The 21,748-nt window shown below is 45.3% G+C and overlaps 1 protein-coding gene across 1 annotated transcript; it reads right to left on the reverse strand.

The window, feature by feature from the left end:
• Positions 1 to 2,860: 2,860 nt before the first annotated feature.
• Positions 2,861 to 18,957, reverse strand: LOC100076301 (serine protease inhibitor Kazal-type 6-like). The gene is made up of 4 exons (XM_039910345.1): positions 18,508 to 18,957; positions 16,375 to 16,394; positions 7,811 to 7,926; positions 2,861 to 3,094 (listed from the first exon to the last, which is right to left on the reverse strand). The coding sequence occupies exons 1-4, from the start codon at positions 18,794 to 18,796 to the stop codon at positions 3,049 to 3,051; spliced, it is 471 nt and encodes a 156-aa protein (XP_039766279.1). The 5' UTR covers positions 18,797 to 18,957; the 3' UTR covers positions 2,861 to 3,048.
• Positions 18,958 to 21,748: the final 2,791 nt, after the last annotated feature.

Here is a 21,748-nt window from a genome sequence, read left to right on the forward strand (position 1 = left end):
TGGACTCCCGGCTCTGCCAATTGTCAGCTGTGTGACTGTGGGCAAGTCACTTCGCTTCTCTGGGCCTCAGTTCCCTCATCTGTATAATGGGGATTAAAAGTGTGTGGGCCCCACGTGGGACAACCTGATTACCCTGTATCTCCCCCAGCGCTTAGAACAGTGCTCGGCACCTAGTAAGAGCTTAACAAATACCAACATTATCATATAAGAATAAATGGACACACTCCCTGCCCACAACGAGCCTACAGTCTGTACAATTGACTATACGCATGTACCCAAGTGCATCCCTAGCACTTAGTCCATCCTTAGCTGGAATGATAGGATTTGGGGTACTGGGAATTAAACGGGGAAAGTTTTCTGGAGGAGGTGGGATCTGATGACATGATGTCTTTTTTTAAAGGGTCTCTACTTGGCAGAAAGGATCTTACCTGTCTCTGCCCAGCCTCTGAATCCATCTTCAGTGTTAAAAAAAAACCACTGTCAACATCACCCTAACCTTTCCCCAAACCTTCTCCCTACCTCCCACCCAAGAAAAAGACAGCGTGTCAGGTGAGCAGTGGTCTTTGGGTTATGCGACGTTCAACGAGCCTATCATTCTTCAATCAATCACATTTATTTAGCGCTTACTGGGTGCAGAGCACTGTACTAAGCACTTGGAAGAGTACAATATAACAGTGTAACAGAGTCGGTAGACATGTTCCCTGCCCGGAACGAATCGATACTCTAGCCAGCTCTCCGTTAATATTGACACTCTTCAGCTTCACCAGTGAAGGATGTCATTCGTTCATTCAAGCCTATTTATTAAGAGCTTACCGTGTACAGAGCACTGTACTAAGCGCTTGTTCTAAGTGTGCAGAGCACTGTATGGCCACATTATAGCCACAGTGTCAGGTTCCAAGGAACCTGGAGATGGAGAGCAAATGGGAATTGCCTTCTGCCTTCTCCTCTGGCTTCCTGAGACAGCAAGTGAGAATTCAAAACCTGGCATTGCCCCAAACTCAGGGCCAAGGGGAGAGTTTACGAACTCATTCATGTTATGTGGTCACGGTTTGGTTCCTTAAAGTAACTGGTCTATTACAGGGATGGATTGGGAAGCAGCGTGGCTCAGTGGAAAGAGCCCGGGCTTCGGAGTCAGAGGTCATGGGTTCGACTCCCGGCTCTGCCACTTGTCAGCTGTGTGAGTGTGGGCAAGTCACTTCACTTCTCTGGGCCTCAGTTGCCTCATCTGTAATCTGGGGATTAACTGTGAGCCTCACGTAGGACAACCTGGTGACCCTGTACCTACCCCGGCACTTAGAACAGTGCTCTGCACATAGTAAGCGCTTAACAAATACCAACATTATTAATCGTTCTCATATCCTATATGATTCCTGCTCCAGTAATTCTTAGCACTTCTGTGTTGGTTTCAACATAAGGTTTATACGTTTCTTCTGTTAAATTCTTGAAGTGTCATCGGCCGCTATTTCTGCAGTTGGTCGTGTGTACCAAAATTGGGCATTTTCTACAGTGACTAGGAGTGTCTCGTTCTACAGCGGTGTTGAAGCTGGAGGACGCAGGAGGGTGAGCTGCTAAAGAGAGTGTGTGGGGTTATTCTTCTGTTCTCTAGCCAAATTGCCACCTGGCTTCCAGTAAAGACCCCAGAAATTTCTAAAAATCCATTCATGCAAGTGATTTCTTCCCTGCCCCCCAAGCCCATCCCCGACACTCTGTGGACTCCAGCCTCCCCAGTTTGATTCTCAGATCCTTAAAGGCGGGGTTTCTGTCTTGTTCTTCCTCTGCAATCCCTGTAGCACCTAAAGTACTGTCCTGTACTATCTCACCGCCGACCCTTTTCCCACGTCCTCCCCTTAGGCTGGGACTCCCTCCCCTTCCCGCCTCTGCCACTTGTCAGCTGTGTGACCTTGGGCAAGACACTTTGCTTCTCTGTGCCTCAGTTTCCTCATCTGTAAAATGGGGTTTGAGACTGTGAGCCCTGTGTGGGACAGGGACTGTGTCCAACCCGATTTGGTTGTATCCCCCCAGCACTTAGTACAGTGCCTGGCACAGAGTAAGCACTTAACAGATACCACTATTATTATTATTATATCCCAGCCCAACACTCTCATCACCTTGAAAGCACTATTAAGGTCCCATCTTCTCCATGAGGCCTTCCCCGATGAAGACCTCTTTTCCCTGACTTGCTCTCCCTTCTGCATGTTCTATGCGTTTAGATCTGTGACCTTTGGACAATTACATATATTTCTTTAAATTATATAGTAGAAATTATTTCTTTACATTAATATCTGTCTCCCCTCGAGACAGTAAGCTCGCCATGGACAGGAAACCCGTCTACTAATTCTAACTAATTACTACTAACTAATTACTACTAACTAACTAATGTCTACTAACTAATTCTATTGTATCGTCCTTTTCCAAGCACTTCATACAGTGTTCTGCCTATGGTAAGCGCTCTATGAACACCATCGATTGACTGTCCCCAGTGGGAGCTGTTTCGATTAATTTTAACTGAGAGCGTCTTTCTCTCGTGTAGCATTAAAACAGACCTTGGCACTTCTCCAGGCGGTAGTATATGGATTGAAAGGGAAACGACTGTGTAATTCTCGGATGGTTGAGGTCAAATGACCGAATTTATAGTTGGAATGACTGGAGATCATAATCTCCGTAAATTTGTCTTCCATGGGTCTCACCACCTAGATGGGCATCTATGATTTTGCATTATGCTTCTTTTAGAAGAGTTTCATCGTGGCCTAGAGAAGCCGGAGATACTTGCGGTGAAACGCCTGAAGCGTAATACCAATCAGTCGATCGATCGATCAGATTTATTGAACACAATTCTCAAAGGAAAATGAGACCAAGGATTCTGCTGAATTTACTTTATTGAACGAGCGAATCGAGGGGAATAGAAACCACCAGGGCCCGGGCTGAGCAGAAGATGTGTCTCTATGAAGGGATCCACTAGAGAAAAGTAAAAGCAGAAAGGGGCATGGGGTGGGGGCTGAGGGGGGGGAGAGGAGGAAAAGAGAGGTCTCTCAGAGCACAGGGCTGCCCTCAGCATTTTCCTTGGTGCTTTAGGCTGATCTTCCCACCACTTTTCCTACGGAAGAGAAGGAGCAAAAAAAATTCAGTGATATCGGAAACGGTCGACTCAGTTTGCCGACTCGGAAAGGGGGAAGGGTCGGCCGTGGATTCGGCTGTCGGTCCTCCCTGACTCTTGGGGAACGTGATTCCAGCAACGGTCAAGGCCAGACTCATCGAAGAAAGTGGAATTTTCTTCCTTGACACTTTGGCCTGGCACACGTGACCAGAATGAAGTGCAGACTTAAAACTCACCTTGACAAGTCAGGCGCAAAGAGCATTTTCACTTTACTTAATGACGTTCCGGGAGAAAACCTTCTTTTTGGATTTGTTTTTTTCCTGGTATTTAAGGGCTTACTGTGTATCAGGCACTGTACTAAATGCTGGAGTAGATACAAGCTAATCAGGTTGGACACAGTCCATGTCCCACATGGGCTGACAGTCTGAATCCCAGTTTTACAGATGAGGTAACTGAGGCACATAGAAGTGAAGTGACTTGCCCACAGTCACACAGCTGACAAGTGGCAGAGCCGGGATTAGAGTCCAGTTCTTCTGGGTTCCCCTCTAGACTGTAAATTCCCCCTCTAGACTGTAAGTTTGTGTGAGTAGGGAATGTATCTGTTATATTGTTATATCGTACTGTCCCAAGCACTTAGTACAATACTCCGCACGGATAAGTGCTCAATAAATACGATTGAATTACAGTCTGACTTAGTCACTCATTGTTTCATTCAGTGGTATTTATTGAGCACTTACTGGGTGCAGAGCACTGTACTAAGTGCTTGGGAGAGTACAATAAAACAACAGACACATTCCCTGCCCACAACGGACTTACCCTCTGGAGGATAGGCATACACCAGGCCCGGGTTCTTTCATCTAGCTCATACTGCTTCTCCATCCCCTTGAATTGTTTTCCTTGAATTATCCATCCCAGCCCCGCCACTTGTCGGCTGTGTGACCTTGGGCAAGTCATTTCTCTGTGCTCAGTTACCTCAGTTGTAAAATGGGGAATGAAACTGTGAGCCCTTCATGGGACGGGGGGATCTGTGTCCAACTCCATTTGCTTGTATCCACCCCAGCGCCTGGGACATTGCGTGGCGCACAGTAAGTGCTTAATTGGAGGGAAGGAAGGTGGGGCTTTACAGACCATGGAGTATGGCGGCCAAGGAATTGTTGGAATGCTGCCCTGCTTTTTCACCATCCCTCCCTCGGAACGGAATTATAATTTCGTCTCCACGGACTCCACCAGGAGGCAGTATCCCCCAGGGAACTCGGCTTTAGGTTGGGATCCAGGTGCAGAGCACTGTAGTAAACACTTGGGAGAGTTCAACCCAACAGAGTTGATAGATAACGTTCCCTGCTCACAAGGAAGCAGCGTCGCTTTCTGGTTAGAACCAACACCTGGCGGTCGGAAGGACCTGGGTTCCAATCCTGGCTCTGCCACCCGTCTGCTGTCTGACCCTGGGCAAGACACTCAACTTCTCTGTGCCTCGGTCAGCTCATCTGTAAAATGGGGATTACAACTGGGAGCCCCGAGTGGGACCAGGACTCTGGCCAATCTGATCAGTTTGTATCTACCCCAGTGCTCGATACGGCGTCTGGGCACAGAGTGGCTCTGTGGAAAGAGCACGGGTTTGGGAGTCAGAGGTCATGGGTTCGAATTCCGACTCTGCCACTTGTCAGCTGTGTGACTGTGGGCAAGTCACTTAATTTCTCTGTGCCCCAGTTCCCCCATCTGCAGAATGGGGGTTACGACTGTGAGCCTCATGTGGGACAACCCGATTACCCTGTATCTACCCCAGCGCCTAGAACAGTGCTCTGCACATAGTAAGCGATTAACAAATACCAACGTTATTATTGCAGTGTCTGGGCACACAGTCAGCGCTTAACAAATACCATAAAAAAAAGGAGGTTACAGTCTAGTGGGGGAGACAAATTTTCATATGAATAAATTAAGGAACAAATAAATCACAGTCACTACCATTAATATTTATCAAGCCCTATAATGTACACATTGCAATGCTGGGGAGAATACATGGCTAGTTAATTAGCCATGTTTGGTATCCTCTGACCCATCCTTAAGTGTTACAGATCAATCTAATCCCCTATCCTGACTCTGTGGTCTTATCTGCGAGGGGCAAGACTACTTCCTGGACATCTTTCTCTTGCAATCTATATCAGCATGGGACAAACTTCGCACTCAGAATCAGTCCAACGCATGCAAAAGGAGTCCCATGTAGATAGTAGAGCAGTGTGGCTTAGTGGAATGAGCACGGGCCTGAGATTCATTGGGTTTTAATCCTGGGCTCACCACTTGACTGCTGTGTGACCTTGGGCAAGTCACTTAACCACTCCCTGCATCAGTTTCCTCATCTGTAAAATAGGGGTTCAATACCTCTCCCCTCCTCCCCACTAGACTATGTGCTCCATGTGGGACTAGGACTGTGACCAACCTGATGACCTCGTCTCTACCTTAGCGTTTAGTACAGCACTTAATAAATACACAGTTACTAGGGTGAAACCAAAGGCCAATAGTGCCGACCCAGAGTCTGCCCACAACATGGAATAGTGGACAGAGCACGGGTCTGGGAGTCAGAAGGTCATGGGTTCTAATTCCATCTCCACCATTTGTCTGCTATGTGTCCTTAGCAAGTCACTTCACTTTCCTGTGCTTCAGTTCCCTCATCTGTAAAAGGGGGGTTGAGACTTTGAGCCCCACGAGGGACAGGGCCTGTGTCCAACCCGATTTGCTTGTATCCACCCCAGTGCTTAGTACAGTGCCTGGCACACAGTAAGTGCTTAACATATACACAATTTTTATTATTACTATTAAACTCCGACAGCAGGGAGACCTGTCTGGCAGGTGGCACTTACTGACTTGCGGCCAATTTCCTTGCCTTGACTTTGACTCTCACATTTATGACTAATTGCCCTAAACTGTAAGCTACTTGAGACCATGGATCATTTCTACTAACTCTACTGTATCCACCCAAACCCTTAGTACAGGGCTTTGTACAATACTACCGATCGGTTTGTTGGTTTGGTTGGAGAAGGGTCGGGGAGACCTTGTTTTTTCAGCTTTTTTTCTTTCTCTGTCTTCTCTGGTCTTTGCTCAGAAGAAGAATAGGGGAAGGAGGGGTAGGGAAGGATTAACTGAAGATGATGTTTTAAACCTCATAGCTGGGGAAACTACAAACACAAATACTAACGAGAGAAGGTTAATACTTCTAAATGCATTCTAGGTTCTTCCTTCAGACTCCATTAAAAGGAAGGGAAGAATTCCATTCAGTGGCTTTAAAGCCCTCCATCAACTAGCCTCCTCCTAATTTACCCGCGGATTTCAATCAATCAGTAAATCAGTGGTATTTATTGAGCACTTGCTGGGTGCAGAGCATGTACTAAGCGTTTGGGAAACTACAATGTAACAAGGTTGGTAGACCCATTTCCTGCCCACAGATTCCTACTACAATCCATTCATTCGTTCAATAGTATTTATTGAACTCTTACTATGTGCGGAGCACTGTACTAAGTGCTTGGAATGTACAAATCGGTAACAGCCTGTACACTTTGCTCCTCCAATGCCTACTCACAGTATATCAATCTCATCTATCTTTCCATCAACCCTTTGCCGGTGCCCTTCCTCTGACCTGGAACTTCAGTCCCCTTCATATATGATAGACCACCTCTCTCCCCACCTTCAAAGCCTTATTAAAGTCACATCTTCTCCAAGAGGCCTTCCCTGACTATGCCCTTAGTCCCCCTACTCCCTCTCCTTTCTTCTTCTTTGCCTCTGCACTTGGATCCATATCCTTCAGGCACCTGATATTTCCCCTACTCTCAGCCCCACCACACTGATTTATATATCCATAATTTATTTTAATGTCCGTCTCCCTTTCTAGACTGTAAACTCTAGGTGGGAAGGGAATGTGCCTACAACCTCTGATATATCCAACTCGCCCAAGTGCATAGCGGTGCTCTGCACACAGTAAACATCAATGAATATCACTGACTGATCAGGTGATTGGTGCCTTCTCTTCATTATGGACTGTGTAACTCTGACCTTAAGTGGTTGAAAAGGGGATTCTTGCAGCCCTTTAGACTGTAAGCCCACTGTGGACAGGGATCGTCTCTATTTGTTGTTGAATTGTATTTTCCAAGCACTTAGTACAGTGGTCTGAACACAGTAAGTGCTCAATAAATACGATTCAATGAATAAATGAATTAATCTGAGAAATGACTGTATAACAGACATCCTTTACTCTTCAGGTTAAAGTGTTTTGATTTCTTATGCTTAACCATTGCAGGTGAACTGAAAACGTCAAAGCTGTTTTGAGAAAATCATACTCAATCTAACCATCATCCTCCACAGCTCCAAACCTAGTAATAATAATAATGATTGGTATTTGTTAAGCTCCTACTGTGTACCAAGCCCAGTTCTAAGCGCTGGTATAGGTACAAGTTAATCAGGTTGGATACAATCCCTGTCCCACGAAGGACTCACAGTCTTAATCCCTATTTTCCAGATGAGGTACCCGAGGCCCAGAGAAGTGAAGTGACATGCCCAAGATCACACAGCAGACAAGTGGCGGAGCCAGGATTAGAATCCAGGTTCTTCTGACTCCGAAGCCTGTGCTCTATCTCCTGGGCCATACAGCTGACAGTAAGTCCATCCCCTAAAAAGTTTTTGACAATTGGATGGAAGTGCTGGGAAAAGTTCGATGACTCGTCTACTTACATAGATGCTTTACAGAAAGCACATTTGTTGCCATATGTCTGGCCATCAGAACCACAGTGGGGGTTAGATTCCCTGGTACAGTACATCCTGGGATCCTGGAACTCAGAACAATCAACCTACAAAAAGAAACAATGACGATTTAGAGCCTTCTCCCCGTTTTCCATTTTCTTTCAGGGACTATGAGAGTAGCCAAATGGTCAACATTCCCATTTCTATTGGCTAGAAACCAATCCCCAAAACACAGTCCATTTTCCTGGCCCAAGCCTAGCGGAAACCACTGAGCAAGCCGAGATCCTACGGGACATTAAATTCCCCGAGACGATCGAGGATCTATCTTAACCATCCATTTTGGGTCCACGAGACTGACTGGCACAAAGTTTGAAATAGAGAAAAATACGAACGGTTACCATCTGCTCCTTGCATTACATCCAGCTAAAGGGGGTGGGGTGTGTGGGAGAAGCAGGGGTCAGTGACTGGTTCGGTTGCCATTTAGTATGTTTGGAAAGAATCACGTTGGACTTGAGAAAACAAGTCGGGAGATGCGTGATCTAATCTAACCTAATCCTGCGATGCTTCCACATTGATTAGACAGCACCCACACTTGACAGCTTCCTTATCTCTTCCTGTCACTGCCCTGCCCGAGGGACCCCGAAGGCAAAGTGAAAATGCCAATCAGGGAGACGTGCTGACGTCAGGGTTGTGAGGTGGTCAGGAGGTTGGAACAAATGATCCACGGCCCCTTGGAACAAATGATCTCTATGCCTTGTCTCCCCTTCTAGACCGTAAGCTCATTATGGTCAGGGAACATGTCTGTTAATTCTGTTGTATTGCATTCTCGCAAGCCTTTAATACGGTGCTTTGCACAGAGAAGCAGTGAAGCTTAGTGGAAAGAGCACAGGCTCGGGAGCCAGAGAACGTGGGTTCTAATCCCAGCTCCGCCACTTCTCTGCCGGGTGACCTTGGGGAAGCCGCTTAACTTCTCTGTGCCTCACTTACCTCATCTGTAAAATGGGGATTAAGACTGCGAGTCCCACATGGGACAACCTGATTGCCTTGTATCTACCCCAGGGTTTAGAACAGTGCTTGGCACATAGCAAGCGCTTAACAAATACCGTAATTATTACTACGTTATAGTAAGCACTCGACGAATACAACTGATTGATCTATAACCCCCATCAGGGACCCTGAGCGTGATAGCAAGATTTATCTCATAAGATGTGTGGTGAAGGCAGAGCTTGCTCCAGAAAAATACATTTGGGAAAATGATCAGCTCCTGATTTCAGCACGGTGTTTCCTAACAAACTGACACAGGGCCGGACATGAAAAAAAAAATTCCGTTTCACAACCAGGAAACCCAATGCTCCCAACGCAAGCCGAAGGAGGGAGACATAAAGAGGGCACTTGTCATCACTCTGCTAGGAGGAACAAGACCTTCTCCTGTCTAATTTCCCCAGGGGCTGGGGAATTGGCTTGCAGTGGCATAACTCTTGCTTTCAAAACTTCTTTCTCCACTTAACATACCTTAGGACAGAAAATGCAGGCTAATTGGAGGGCCCACCATCTCAAAGCCATTCTTTTCAATAGGGTTCTTACAAAAAAGGACAACAGAGGAAGGAAGGTTATGCAAGAATTACATTTAAACCAAAGCTACTTCCTCCAAGCCCCTAAACTCCAGAAGGATCTCATCCAGACAGGACTGTAGAATGGCATCCGTAAAGTTGGTTAGCTGGACCACAATGACATAACGAATAGAGCAAAGAGAAGAAAAGGAAATGAAAGCCTCTTACTTGAAAGAGCCGCCTCCTTAAGATACCTCTCCCAGCCACACGGCCCTCTGATCCCTTCATCCAGTGTGTTTTGTCCTTTGGTAAAGCAGACAAGGAATGGCACTCCATGGCAATCACCTTTGGGTTCATGTCACCCTTTTCTCGATCCCAGCTCCCCTCACCCTCTCTCCGATCAGACCTTCTCCGGTTCCGGTTCCAAACCAGACCGTTTCTTGCTGCCACCGGGAAGCGGGGAAGCCCCATCTCAGGGAGTCCAGAAAAGGAGCCAGGATTTGGAAATTCAGCGGTCAGGATCGTTAGCGCGAGAGTCTTTGCTCGCTTTCTTGGCACTCCCAGGATCACCTGCTTTCTGGGCCGTGTTTCTGATTTTCCCACCTCCAACCCTTTATTCATGTCCTTCATCCTGCCTGAGACTTCCTTCCGATCAATCAATCAGTCATATTTATTGCACACTTACTGTGTGCAGAGCTTGCATGAGTACAATGTCACTTGCCCTTCCAATTTGCCAACCACAACTCTCCCCATCTTCAAAACCCTCCCAAAATTCCACTCCCAAGAGGCTTTTCCCTGATTAAAATTCACCTTCCTAAGTCATGCCCAACCAAAGTTTCCTCTTTGGATTTGCATTTATACACCTTAGCACTGATGCATATTCTTGACTTATTACCTATTGATCTTTCCATATCTTTGCTCCCATTTGCCACAGCAGTTTTGACTACCGTGGACCAGTATTTCCTGTGGATTGTATGTTCCTTTCGGGCAGGGACGGTGTCTCTTATGCAGCTGTACTCTCCCAAGTGCTCAGTAGAGTGCCCTACGCATCAACGGTGTGGAATAAATATAATTGATCCATACATATGATTGTTTCCTCAGATCTGAGAAGCATCATGGCGTAGTGGATTGAGCACGGGCCCGGGAGTCAGAAGGATCTGGGTTCTCACCCGCCTCCGCCGCTCGCCTGCTCTGTGACCTTGGGCAAGGTTCAGTGTTCAGTGTCTGGCACTATTAAGCGATTAACAAATACCATTAAAAAAAAGCAGAAAAAAATCTAAGATCACTGACTCACCCTCTGGACTGCAAGCTAATTGTGGGCAGGGAATGCATCTACCAACTCTGCTATGTGGTCCTCCCCCAAGTGCTTAGGACAGTGCTCTGCACACAGTAAGTACTGAATTAATCAACTGATTGATTAAAGCCCTACCAAAATGATTTAAAATCTTCTTCAGTTGGCAGCCCGTGTCCCTGGGCATCCTCACCTCTATTCCCAACCCTATTTGCAGTTTTTCTAGTCTCTGGAAAGTACCCCTCCCCCACCTCCTCCATCTCTCCAAGGCCAATGCGGAAAAAAGGCCTGGATGAGGATGTGGAAAAGCTGGAACTGCTTTCTGGCAACCAGGTGAATGTACTGGATTTCCTGGGCAAGTTAGAGTCAGGACTAGGCTTCCAATCCCCTTTAAGTTGGGCAAATGTCGATGCCAAACAGAGTTTTCCAATAAAATATTCTTTTCTACGTAAATCTTGCCCCGAGTTGACAAATCCACTCTAAAATATAAAAGGATAAGAATTAATCATTAAGAATTAAATAATGTCGATTACTCCCCAGTTGGCACATGCCACTCAGCTTTCAAATTGAGCCAAACCATTCGTCCCACCTACTTTGCAGCCGGCTCAGACTTGCTGCGGGTCAAGTAGGAAAACTAGCATGGGATCCCTAGGATACAGCTGGGAATGGTGGATCCACTGCTCTGGGTCCACTACCTTAAATTAGGGTCCGGCAGCGGTCCGCTAGGGCTCTCTCCACAGAAACCCACCAGCTACAAGCAGAGGAGCAGCGTGGCCAAGTGAAAAGAGCATGCGCCTGGGAGTCGGAGGACCTGCGTTCTAATTCTGGCTCTGCCTCTTGACTGCTGTGGGATACTTGAGCAAGTCACTTCACTTCTTGGTGCCTAAATTTCTTCATCTGTTAAATGGGGACTCGATCCCTAGTCTTCCTCCTAATTAGATTGGGAGGCCCGCTGGGAAAGGGGTTTCCCATGGAATCAGTGTGGCCTAGGGAATAGAGCCTGGGAGTCAGAAGGAACTGGGTTCTAATCCCGCTCTCCCAGTTATCTGCTGTGCGACCTTGGGGAAGTCACGTCACTTCACTGTGCCTCAGTTAACTCATCTGTAAAATGGGGATTTAGACTGTGAACACCATGTGTCCAACCCGATTAAGCTCGCATCTACCCCAGGGCTTAGTACAGTGTCTAACAAAATAAGTCCTTGACGCATGCCATAAAATAGGGCTTGTGTCTGACCTGAATAAATTTCATCTACCCCAGCACTTAAAACCGTGTTTGTCATATAGTAAGTGCTTAACGAATGCCATTATTATTATATTACCATCATCTTTCACTGTTCTCGGCCTGAACAAAGAGGAGTCAAGCCAAGAGGAGTCAAGCCCACGGTCAGACCTGTTCCCATCCTGGTCCCAGGATTTATCCCAACTGGTAACACCCACAGCTGAGCTTTATGGCTCAAAGTGCTCAGATCCCCTTAGATCCCCACTGGAAGACGGGGGCGTTGGGAGGGGATCCTTGCACATGCTCAGATGAGCTGGCGGACTGCAGGGACAGGTGAATCACTACTGGATCTGAGAGCGCATTTCAATTCCCTTTGCTCAAAGGGTCATCTTTTCTCTTTTCAGTTCAGCTTCCATCTCTGAACTGGTGAGTTAAAGTTGTTCCCTTGGAGTCAGGGTTAATGACTGCTAATTCTGTTGCACCATCCTAAGCATTTAGCACAATGCTCACTGCATGTAAAGTGCTCAGTAAATATTAATGAATGATTGAATTACCATTGGTTCAAATATCAAGAAGGCACTGAATGAATCCTATGAATGAATGAATCGTTAGTAGCAGTGGGAAGCATCGTGGCCTAGTGGAATGCGTATGGACCTAGGAGTCAGAGGACCTGGGTTCTAAACCCAGATCTTCTGCTTGCCTGTTGTGTGACCCTGGCCAAGTCACGTAACTTCTCTGTGTCTCAGTTTCCAACTCTGTAATGTGAAGATTGAATATGTTTCCCTCCTACTTTTACTGGAAGCTCAGTGAGGGACAGAGACTGAAATCAACCTGATTTTCTTGTATTTAACCAGTGATGAGAGATCTCAGAGTTCAGGGCTTGGCTTAGCTTTAGAATTTGAATTTGAGGCAAATATAAAAAGCTAATTACCCATTTCAAGTGAAATCAGTTTCGAAGATAGATGTAATTGGGGAAAAGAAGAAAAGCTTGAAGGCAATATGGTGGAATGACTAACACTGAACATGCAACGAGGGGTAGAGAAAGAGTCTGGGAATGAAAGGCCCAAGAAAAGCGTAAATGGAAGAGAATGAAGTCTACTGGGCTAGTTATTTAAGATACTGAATGTAATGCCAAGTCTATTCAGCGCTAAGTAGGAAGGGGGCAGGGTGTCGATTGACCAGTGAAAACAAGACATGTGGGTAATTCTGTCCAATCAAATTATCCAGGCTAGCCCGACAACACTGCCTAAGATCATGGTAGCTAGTTTTCTGGTCCCAATTTCTATCAGAGGTTCCTCTGAACTTTCTCTTTTTACTAGAAATACTTCCACTCTGTTAGTTTTGGGCCCAGTTTCTATTTTGTGGCGGAAATGTCACTTATCAAAACCCCTATGCAGAAACATTTATTTGCTTGTTGAAATGTTTCCACTTGGGAAACATTTCCATAAGATAATCTTCCCATAAGGAAGATGTTTCTTATTCTGGAAGATCTACCCTGTTTTTGTGTGTAATTTATTTTGATTCCTTACATTACCTACCTACATGTTTTAAACCAGACCTTGTCGATTCTACTTATATTTTATTTACCCTAGCACTTGGTACCGTGCTTGGCATAGAGTAAGTCCTTAACTAATATCTCATTTAATAGTACTAATATTTACGTGGGCAGGCACCATATAACACTGAGCGTTGAAAACTTAGAGGCATCCAAAGATAGCAAAAGAAGGAAATGTCATCCTGATCATCTTTATTTTAGATCTGTCACCTTAAAGAATTTGGAAGCAAGAAAAGAAGCTCAGATCAACTTCTGGGGAAAAGTTGCTATCAGGGTGGTGATTCCCATGCCTTGGAATACTCATTAAGAGTACACAGTCACCTACCTCACTCCACTGTTTGGCCTCCAAAACAGAGCTCCTAGTAAAACCAATTAGAATCTGAGTGGTTAATACAGTGTTTTGCACACAGTAAGTGCTCAATAAATATGAATGAATGAATGAATGAATGAATGGAGTGTCCCCAGTGATACACATTCAACCTCTCATGGCATTCTTGAACAACTCAATTTGCATGCTGTACAACTGGAGTACTTCGCCGTCATAATAAATGACTTTGTGTCTTTAATACTGGAGCAAGTTTGGTTTCAGAAAGGAGAATGTCTCCTTTTTTGGCTCCTTCCTTGGTGTTCCAGGCATAGGGTGGGGCTAGGCAGAGGTGGAATCTCAAATCAATGTCTAGAATGTTGCTTTCCCATCTGGGAGAGCTCAGACACATATCCCTTGTCTAGACTGCAGCCTGTAATCACCCTCTAGTCTGTAATCACCCTCTAGACTGTAAGTTCACTGTGGGCAGGGAACGTGCCCCCTGATTCCATTGTGTTGTACTCTCCCAAACACTTAGTGCACTGCTCTGCACCTACTAAGTGCTTAATAAAACCAGTAATTGATTGATTGAATTGTTCTGCAGGTAGTAAGCACTCAATAAATACAACTGATTGACTGATTGAATAGTTCTAGTCACTAATTTCCCTGCTCACAGCCCAAGCACAAGCCTAGACGAAGAACAGTCAAGTTAAAAATGAGCTTCACACAAACAATCTTCTTTCCCCAGACGCATTCTAGATACCTGCTCCTTCTCCTTTGATCTTAGCTAATTGGGGAGGGACCCAAATCATCTCTCCCTCAAGGAGAGATGGTGGCTTAGCTCAGCTCATTTTAAAGGCCAAGCTTGGGTAGCTGGAAAGGAGTTCATCTCCCCTAGGAGATGGAGAAGCATTGAATTGGCTCTGATCTCCTTCTGTGTCCTCTGGTATATTTGTGTGACTAGAAAGGACTTGCTAAGAACCCTTCCCTTCTAGCCACCTCAGGGAAAGGAGAAGCCACCTTCTTGCCAATTTCAGGGCTGGCAGCTGATAGAGGAAGGTTGACTTTGATGTTGTCTCTGATGTCTCCTTTCCTTCTTTGCATATGAAAGATTTATAAAAAGCTGTCAAGACTGCACCCAACTGGCATGACAGGGCAGATTTGGTTCCTAATTGCCAGTTCTCATGACCTACTGAGAAGATCTGCTCTGCTAGAATCAGGACTCTTTTATGATGGATGTCTTATTCGAAAGCTATATCTATATAGGCCAAACAATGGAGATTTGAATAAAATTCTGGCGTCTCTGAGAGGGAAGCCAGATGAGCCAGAACACTCTTGCTTAAAAAAAAATAATCAAAACTGAGATAAGAGTCAAAGGGTTGAATGAGGGTACCATGCTTTGCTTGTATGGAGAAAATACTGTTAGAAAAGTCTTCTTGATTGGCAAGGTGATAAAACTTGGGAGATTGTGGAATCACCACCCTTGGCAACTCACAAGAACCGAATGGACACCCCCATCTGCCCAAGGTGGTTTAAGCCAAGATGATCCAACCTGTGACCCTGTGACATCACTGGGTTGTGTGACCATCGGGAGCAGGGGACTAGAGAGTCAGCTGTGTGACTGTGGGCAAGTCACTTAACTTCTCTGTGCCTCAGTTACTTCATCTGTAAAATGGGGATTAAGACTGTGAGCCCCGCGTGGGACAACTTGATTCCCCTGTGTCTCCCCCAGTGCTTAGAACAGTGCTCTGCACATAGTAAGCACTTAACAAATACCAACATTATTATTATTATCATTATTAGAGAAGAAAGCTGTGGCAGCTTTCAACTCCGGGAGGGTTAGAGGTGAAGTGGGGAGGGGGGTGTTCTGGCTTCTTCCCCAAGTATGCATTCCTGACCCCGGGGGACCGCCCTGTCCCGATTTTAAGATGGAATTGGGAAAAAATATAAAGCCGCATTCTAAAAATAGCCTCAAAGTAAGGATGGAGGAATCCGGTGTGGAGAACCTGGGATGTACAGGCTAAGGAAAGGAAGTAATCTAGTCCTTCATATTGTCCACCTTCTTCAAGAATTTACATAATTCTCCTTTACCCATCCCTCAGTGAGATTAGCATGGAGAGAGGGAAATGGTGTGTATGGGTAGGCATGTACACTCAGGGGAAGAGAGGTTTTAGGCCCCAGAAGTGATCCAAGAGCCCACGCAACTCAATACCACTAGTTTGGGCCAAAATATTGAGAGATCCATCTTCCAGAAGACTGGTCCAGTTGACCTTTTGATATTTAGAGTACAAGTACGGAAGAAAAAAACACCTCACAAATTCTTTCCATTTTCTTCTCACGCTCAAGGTCCTTTTGTCCTCTTGTCTCTCCACCCCAACTAAAGACTATAATTTGCCACACAATCTACCCTGCCGCTTAGTCAGAGCATATGCAAACCTAATAAGGATGGTTCCAAGATTTACTTTCTCCACTGAATAGCAATAAGAAGGTTGGGGCTTAAAATGTCTGTTGACATTTTCACATTTTTTTCTTTCTTTTTCATTCCCCGGACCTGGCTCACAAGGTAGTAATGGAATATTTATCTCGAGTTCAGAATTGAAGAAAGGTAGACATAATAAAGAAAAAGCTCTACTGACCTTCTCTTGGCCCGCAACATCTGAAATAAAAGACAGAACATCAAAAGCGTGAAAGAAAATTAAGTGAAAGACATCAACGCTTTTAGAGAACAAAATACAATTATTTGACTCGGGAAATATAGGGTTCTTATGTGTGGAATTTGTCAACATCCTAGGAAATTAATGACAGGAATTTTTCATGGATTTCAGTGTTGGGCTGCTTTGAAGTGGAAAACTATAGAAATGTCTACAGGAGAAAACAAGAAAGAAAATTGCCAGCTCTTTTCCTAAATCCCACTCCCACAACCTTCTGTGTTGCCTTGAATTTGGAGTTGCTCCCTCTTTATGAAGCAGCGTGTCTTAGTGGAAAGAGCACGGGCTTGGGAGTCAGAGGTCGTGGGTTCTAATGCCGGTTCTGCCACTTGTCAGCTGTGTGACTGTGGGCAAGTCACTTAACTTCTCTGTGTCTTAGTAACCTCATCTGTAAAAATGGGGATTAAAAAATGTGAGCCCCACATGGGACAATCTGATTACCCTGTATCTACCCCAGCGCTTAGAACAGTACTCTGCACAATAGTAAGCACTTAGCAAATACCATAATTATTACGATTGGGAAGCAGTGTGGCTCAGTGGAAAGAGCCCGAACTTGGGAGTCAGAGGTCATGGATTCGAATCCCAGCTCCGCCACTTGCCAGCTGTGTGAGTGTGGGCAAGTCACTTTAATTCTCTGGGCCTCAGTTCCCTCATATGTAAAATGGGGATTAACTGTGAACCTCACATGGGACAACTTGATTTCCCTGTATCTACCTCAGCGCTTAGAACAGTACTCTGCATAGAGTAAGCACTTAACAAATACCATAATTATTATTATTTCCACCCCTCCCTCAGCCCCCTAGTACTTATACACATAGCCATCATTTATTTATTTATTTATGCTAGTGTCTGTCTCTCTTCTAGACTGTGTGGTCATTGTGGGCAGGGAACACTTCTACCAATTCTGTTATAATGCTCTATTGTGCTCTCCCTAGTGTCTCAGTAGAGTGTTCTGCACACAGTAAGTCCTCAATAAATATGATTGATCGATTGATGGAAACCTACTCTTTGCTGCCTTCCTTTGATCCCCTTCAATCGCTTATCTCCCTTCTCTATCTTCCCTCTCTTCTGTTGCTCCCTATTTCTTATAAACAATTTAAAAAGACAGAGTTTTATTCGCATTGCCATATGAAAGGGAACCCTCTTAAACACGCTACTTACAGAGCAAGTTCTATTAGTCAATAAAATCTACAATAACTTAGACTGAGTCAATGCAAGTGGAGAGCTGAACAATTTTCCAGTGAATTGGGACAAGTTAAACAAGCAATCAGTAAAAGTGAAGGGCACAGAAACACCTCTGCTTATCACAGCAGACATTTGGAGGTACCTCAGTGATATTGATGTGTCTAAATCCAAGCGCCCCATTTCTCTACTCGATTATGAGGACTGAAATCTTATGCGAATCAGTGGCTCTTTTGGTTGTATAACACATCTCGATCTCCGTGGATCGAATAAGAGGGGCATGCCTTGGGCCGGAGTGTACGTGAGAGATTTAAGTAAGAAAACGTCGAGAACCTGAGACTCGTAACAGTGAAATGGGGGTATGGACTCTCACTGTGGCGTTGGGACACCGTCGATCAATCGACGGTATTTATTGAGCTCGCACTGTGTGCAAAGCACTGTACTTAGCCCTTGGGAGATCACCGTACAATAGAATCGGTAGACGTGATCTCTGCTCACAAGGAGCTTGCGGTCCTCATAAGTAAATACGAGTTTCGGAAAAAGATTTTCTAAATGTAAATGTCGATGTGTAAGTTTGAATTATTCGAGCCCATCTCCGGGAGTGGAATAGAGTTTGAATTACTCCAGCCCAGAGCTGGTCCTTCTTTTCTTCCTCTCCGGATCCCTTTCTGTCCAGACACCAGATGTTGGGATCTGAAATAGTCAACTTAGTGCCTAAGTACATAATTCGCCATTATTGCCAAGCACTAAGCAGCTCAAAGCAAAGTCTCTTTTTCGTTTGAATCCTTCTGTTAGTCCCTTTAAAGATGTTGCCATCCGGATGTTGCCTTGCTAGTAGTTTAAGCAGAGGATCAAAAGAAAATCAATAAAATTACTCACCTGAAAAGAAGAAGAAAAGAGCCAGAGAGAGGAGCAGAAAACCTCCTGTTATCTTCATGGTGAGGAAGCTTGTTAGATTTATGTTCAGCCTGGCAAGGTTCTGCTTTAGAGGATGCTCCGTAAATAAACTTCTCAGACAGAGCGCGTCGTATATATACATACACAATCGGGGAGCCAAAATCTCCTCCTTAATTATAAAGTCACCTCCTTGGTCATCTCTGGTCCTGGAAACCCAAAGAAATTTATAGGAAGCTGTCACTAGCTTGAAGAAATGCTTCTTTGTCCACATCAATCCTAGAAAATTAGGACAATTATGTGTCACACCTTAGAAGTTATTAATAAAGAGACTGTCATCTGCAAGTGGTAATCTCCATTTTCCTAACAACCAGAACATTTTACCCTCTGTACACTTTAAAGGTGATGATTCAATGTCGAAGCTACAGCTGGTTTACCTGCAGCGGGTTAGAAATCCCAAGCTGGTTCTTAATGGCTGTGTTCCAGGTGAATCAGCCCAGGAGAATTAAGTGGTTGTTAAAGCATTTCTTTGGTGTGCCTTTATTTTCAAGTCTCTAAATCATTTCAGGTGTGGCAGAGAGGTACCGCCATTATATTCTGTAGCCAGGTGATGTGGGATGAGGAGAGGGTGTGAAGATAATGATTTCTTTTCTCCTGGTGCCCAAAACATTTTCGATTCCCAGAAATTTAAGAGAAAGATGCCTCCGGTTGCTGAAGATTGGACAAATCTCATTACTGGCAAGGTTTACTTCAGTGACCGCCTGATCAAAGAATGGAGCATCTTAAACTTTCTTCCGAGGGCCAATAAAAACTAAAGAACGGTGACTATGAGAGGGAAAATCAACCGCAGTCTAAATTCATCCCATTAACTGGTTATAAATGGGAAATTCCAGCAAAGATTTGTAAGAACCAATGAAACCAAATCCAGCGTAAACTGCTAAAATGACTTTGAAATAAATTGCAACGATTATACCGTCAAAAAAGAAAGCCTGTTTCTAGATCTTGCCCCAGTTACAAATGGCAAAGAAACACTCTAACACCTCTTAACTGTTCAATCTATGTAACAGGAAAGGAAATGGTGGATGGAGGGAAGAAAGAAAACACTTGGGTTGTATTTGGTTTCACCTCACAAACCCCTGTAGGGGAGAGAGAAAGATATGTGGGTTTGAATTCTTGGGCTCAGAAGACCTTGAGAGGCTTGTGGTAGCCAATGACAGATTTCCATGTGTCTTTCTAATTTTAAAATGAATTCTCAGGGATTGTCTTGGAAGAAACTTGACCGGTCGAGTAGCTGAATTTAGAAAGAGCGAGTCCCCTAGCGCCTATGGGTCAGGTAGAACTGGTTGTCTCATCCCGGCCCTCTAGCTCAATGCTCTGACGGAGCTGCCAACAGTGGAAAAGCTGGACAAATCATAGTTTGGGGAATATTTGTGGAGAATCTGTGTCTGGCCAGAATCTGCAGTAGACAAAACTAACCACACCCACTGATTATAGAGAGAATGAATCTAGGGAGATGCACCCTAATAATAATAATAATGGTATTTGATAAGCGCTTACCATGTGCCAGGCACTGTACTAAGCACTGGAGTGGATACAAGCAAATCGGGTTGAACATGGTCTTTCGTCCCACTTAGGTCTCATAGTCTCAATCCCCATTTTACAGTTGAGGTAACTGAGGCACAGAGAAGTGAAATGACTTCCCCAAGGCCACACTGCAGACGTGTGGCAGAGCTGGGATTAGAACCCACGACCTCCTCCTGACTCCCAGGCCCGTGCCCTATCCACTATGCCACACTCTCTATCCCTGCCTACCATGCAAAAAGAGAGAATGAATCAAGGGAGATGTAACCCAGTCCCTGCTTTGGAGTCTTCCTTGCACAGGCTGAGCTTAGGCTGCAAATTTAATTCGTTCAATCGTATTTATTGAGCGCTTACCGTGTGCAGGGAGCTGCACTAAGCGCTTGGGAGAGTACAATACAACAATAATGAATCTCAAGCCTGTAGGGTCTGGTTAGACAAGTATAAACAGGATCTGACTGAGGTCAGATCTAACAGTCGATCAATCGATCGTATTTACTGAGCACTTACTGTGTGCAGAGCGCTGTACTGAGTGGTTGGGAGAGTTTGGTATAACAGAGTTGGTAGATCTGTACCCTGCCCACAGTGAGCTCACTGTCTAGACCAGCTTCCAGCGACCCCTTTCCCCAGCTCCCAGACCTTCACAGCCTCCTAGAATTTCACTTTTGAGGGACAATGACTACATCAGCGTGGTAGTTCAAGGACAAGCACAAACACATAGACTGAGAAAGATAGACAAAGACAAAGACTCACAGAGAGGCGACTACCCAAGCCAGGTTGATTCAAAGAAAATAGTGAGCTGTTTGGTTGACTCAGTCCAGTTTCACCATGAAGAATTTTTTGCTTATGCGTATGTGCGGGTTTGTTTTCTTCTCGAGTTTTCAAAACTGTAACTGAGCTTTGGATATAGCCACAAGGACCTCCCGTGGGGTTTTGTGCAGTTAAGAGAGTTTCTGCTTCTGTTTTCACTCTGCCTCCTCTGCCCTTCCCTGGCTCTTCATGCCGTGCCAGATCGGGGCACACGGAAGAGGAAGAAGGGGCTAACATTTGGAACTGGGTCACGGTGATAGCCATCCTTCATCGGTTCTGTCATGGCACTGCAGGAGTGGGGGAAACGAGGAACAACAACAGAAATGGCGGAAGCGGCACGCCTAGCGGCAAGAGCCCGGGCTTGGGAGTCGGAGGATGTAGGTTCTAATCCCCGCTCTGCCACTTGTCTGCTGTGTGACCTTGGGCAAGTCACTTCACTTCTCTATGCCTCAGTTACTTCATCTGTAAAATGGGGATTAAGACTGTGAGCCCCTCGTGGGACAGCCTGATCACCTTGTATCTACCCCAGGGCTTGGAACAGTGCTTGGCACACAGTAAGCGTTAAACAAATACCATTATTATTATTAAGTGGCAGGGAAGAGCCCCGAAGCCCCCTCGAAGAGTTGATCTCCATCATTCATTCAAGAGGGAAGCAGCGTGGCCTAGTGGATAGAGCATGGGCCCAGGAGTCAGAGGACCTGGGTTCTAATCCTGGCTCTACCACTTGCCTGCTGTGTGACCTTGGGCAATTCACTTAATTTCTCTGGGCCCCAGTTTCCTCCACTGTAAAATGCAGATGAAATGGCTCTTCTCTCTACCCCAATGCTTAGAACAGAGT

Source organism: Ornithorhynchus anatinus, chromosome X1 (assembly GCF_004115215.2).
Source record: "Ornithorhynchus anatinus isolate Pmale09 chromosome X1, mOrnAna1.pri.v4, whole genome shotgun sequence".
Classification (NCBI taxonomy): domain Eukaryota; kingdom Metazoa; phylum Chordata; class Mammalia; order Monotremata; family Ornithorhynchidae; genus Ornithorhynchus; species Ornithorhynchus anatinus.

Bases quoted from the DNA above. Each gene is read 5' to 3' on its own strand.
- LOC100076301 (XM_039910345.1), bottom strand. From the start codon at position 18,796: ATGTGGACAAAGAAGCATTTCTTCAAGCTAGTGACAGCTTCCTATAAA. The intron at 16,395-18,507 runs GTGAGTAATTTT...CTTTTATTTCAG, and splicing joins TCTTTTCTTCTTCTTTTCAG to ATGTTGCGGGCCAAGAGAAG. The intron at 3,095-7,810 runs GTAAGTAGACGA...TCTCTTCCGTAG, and splicing joins GCTTTCTGTAAAGCATCTAT to GAAAAGTGGTGGGAAGATCA.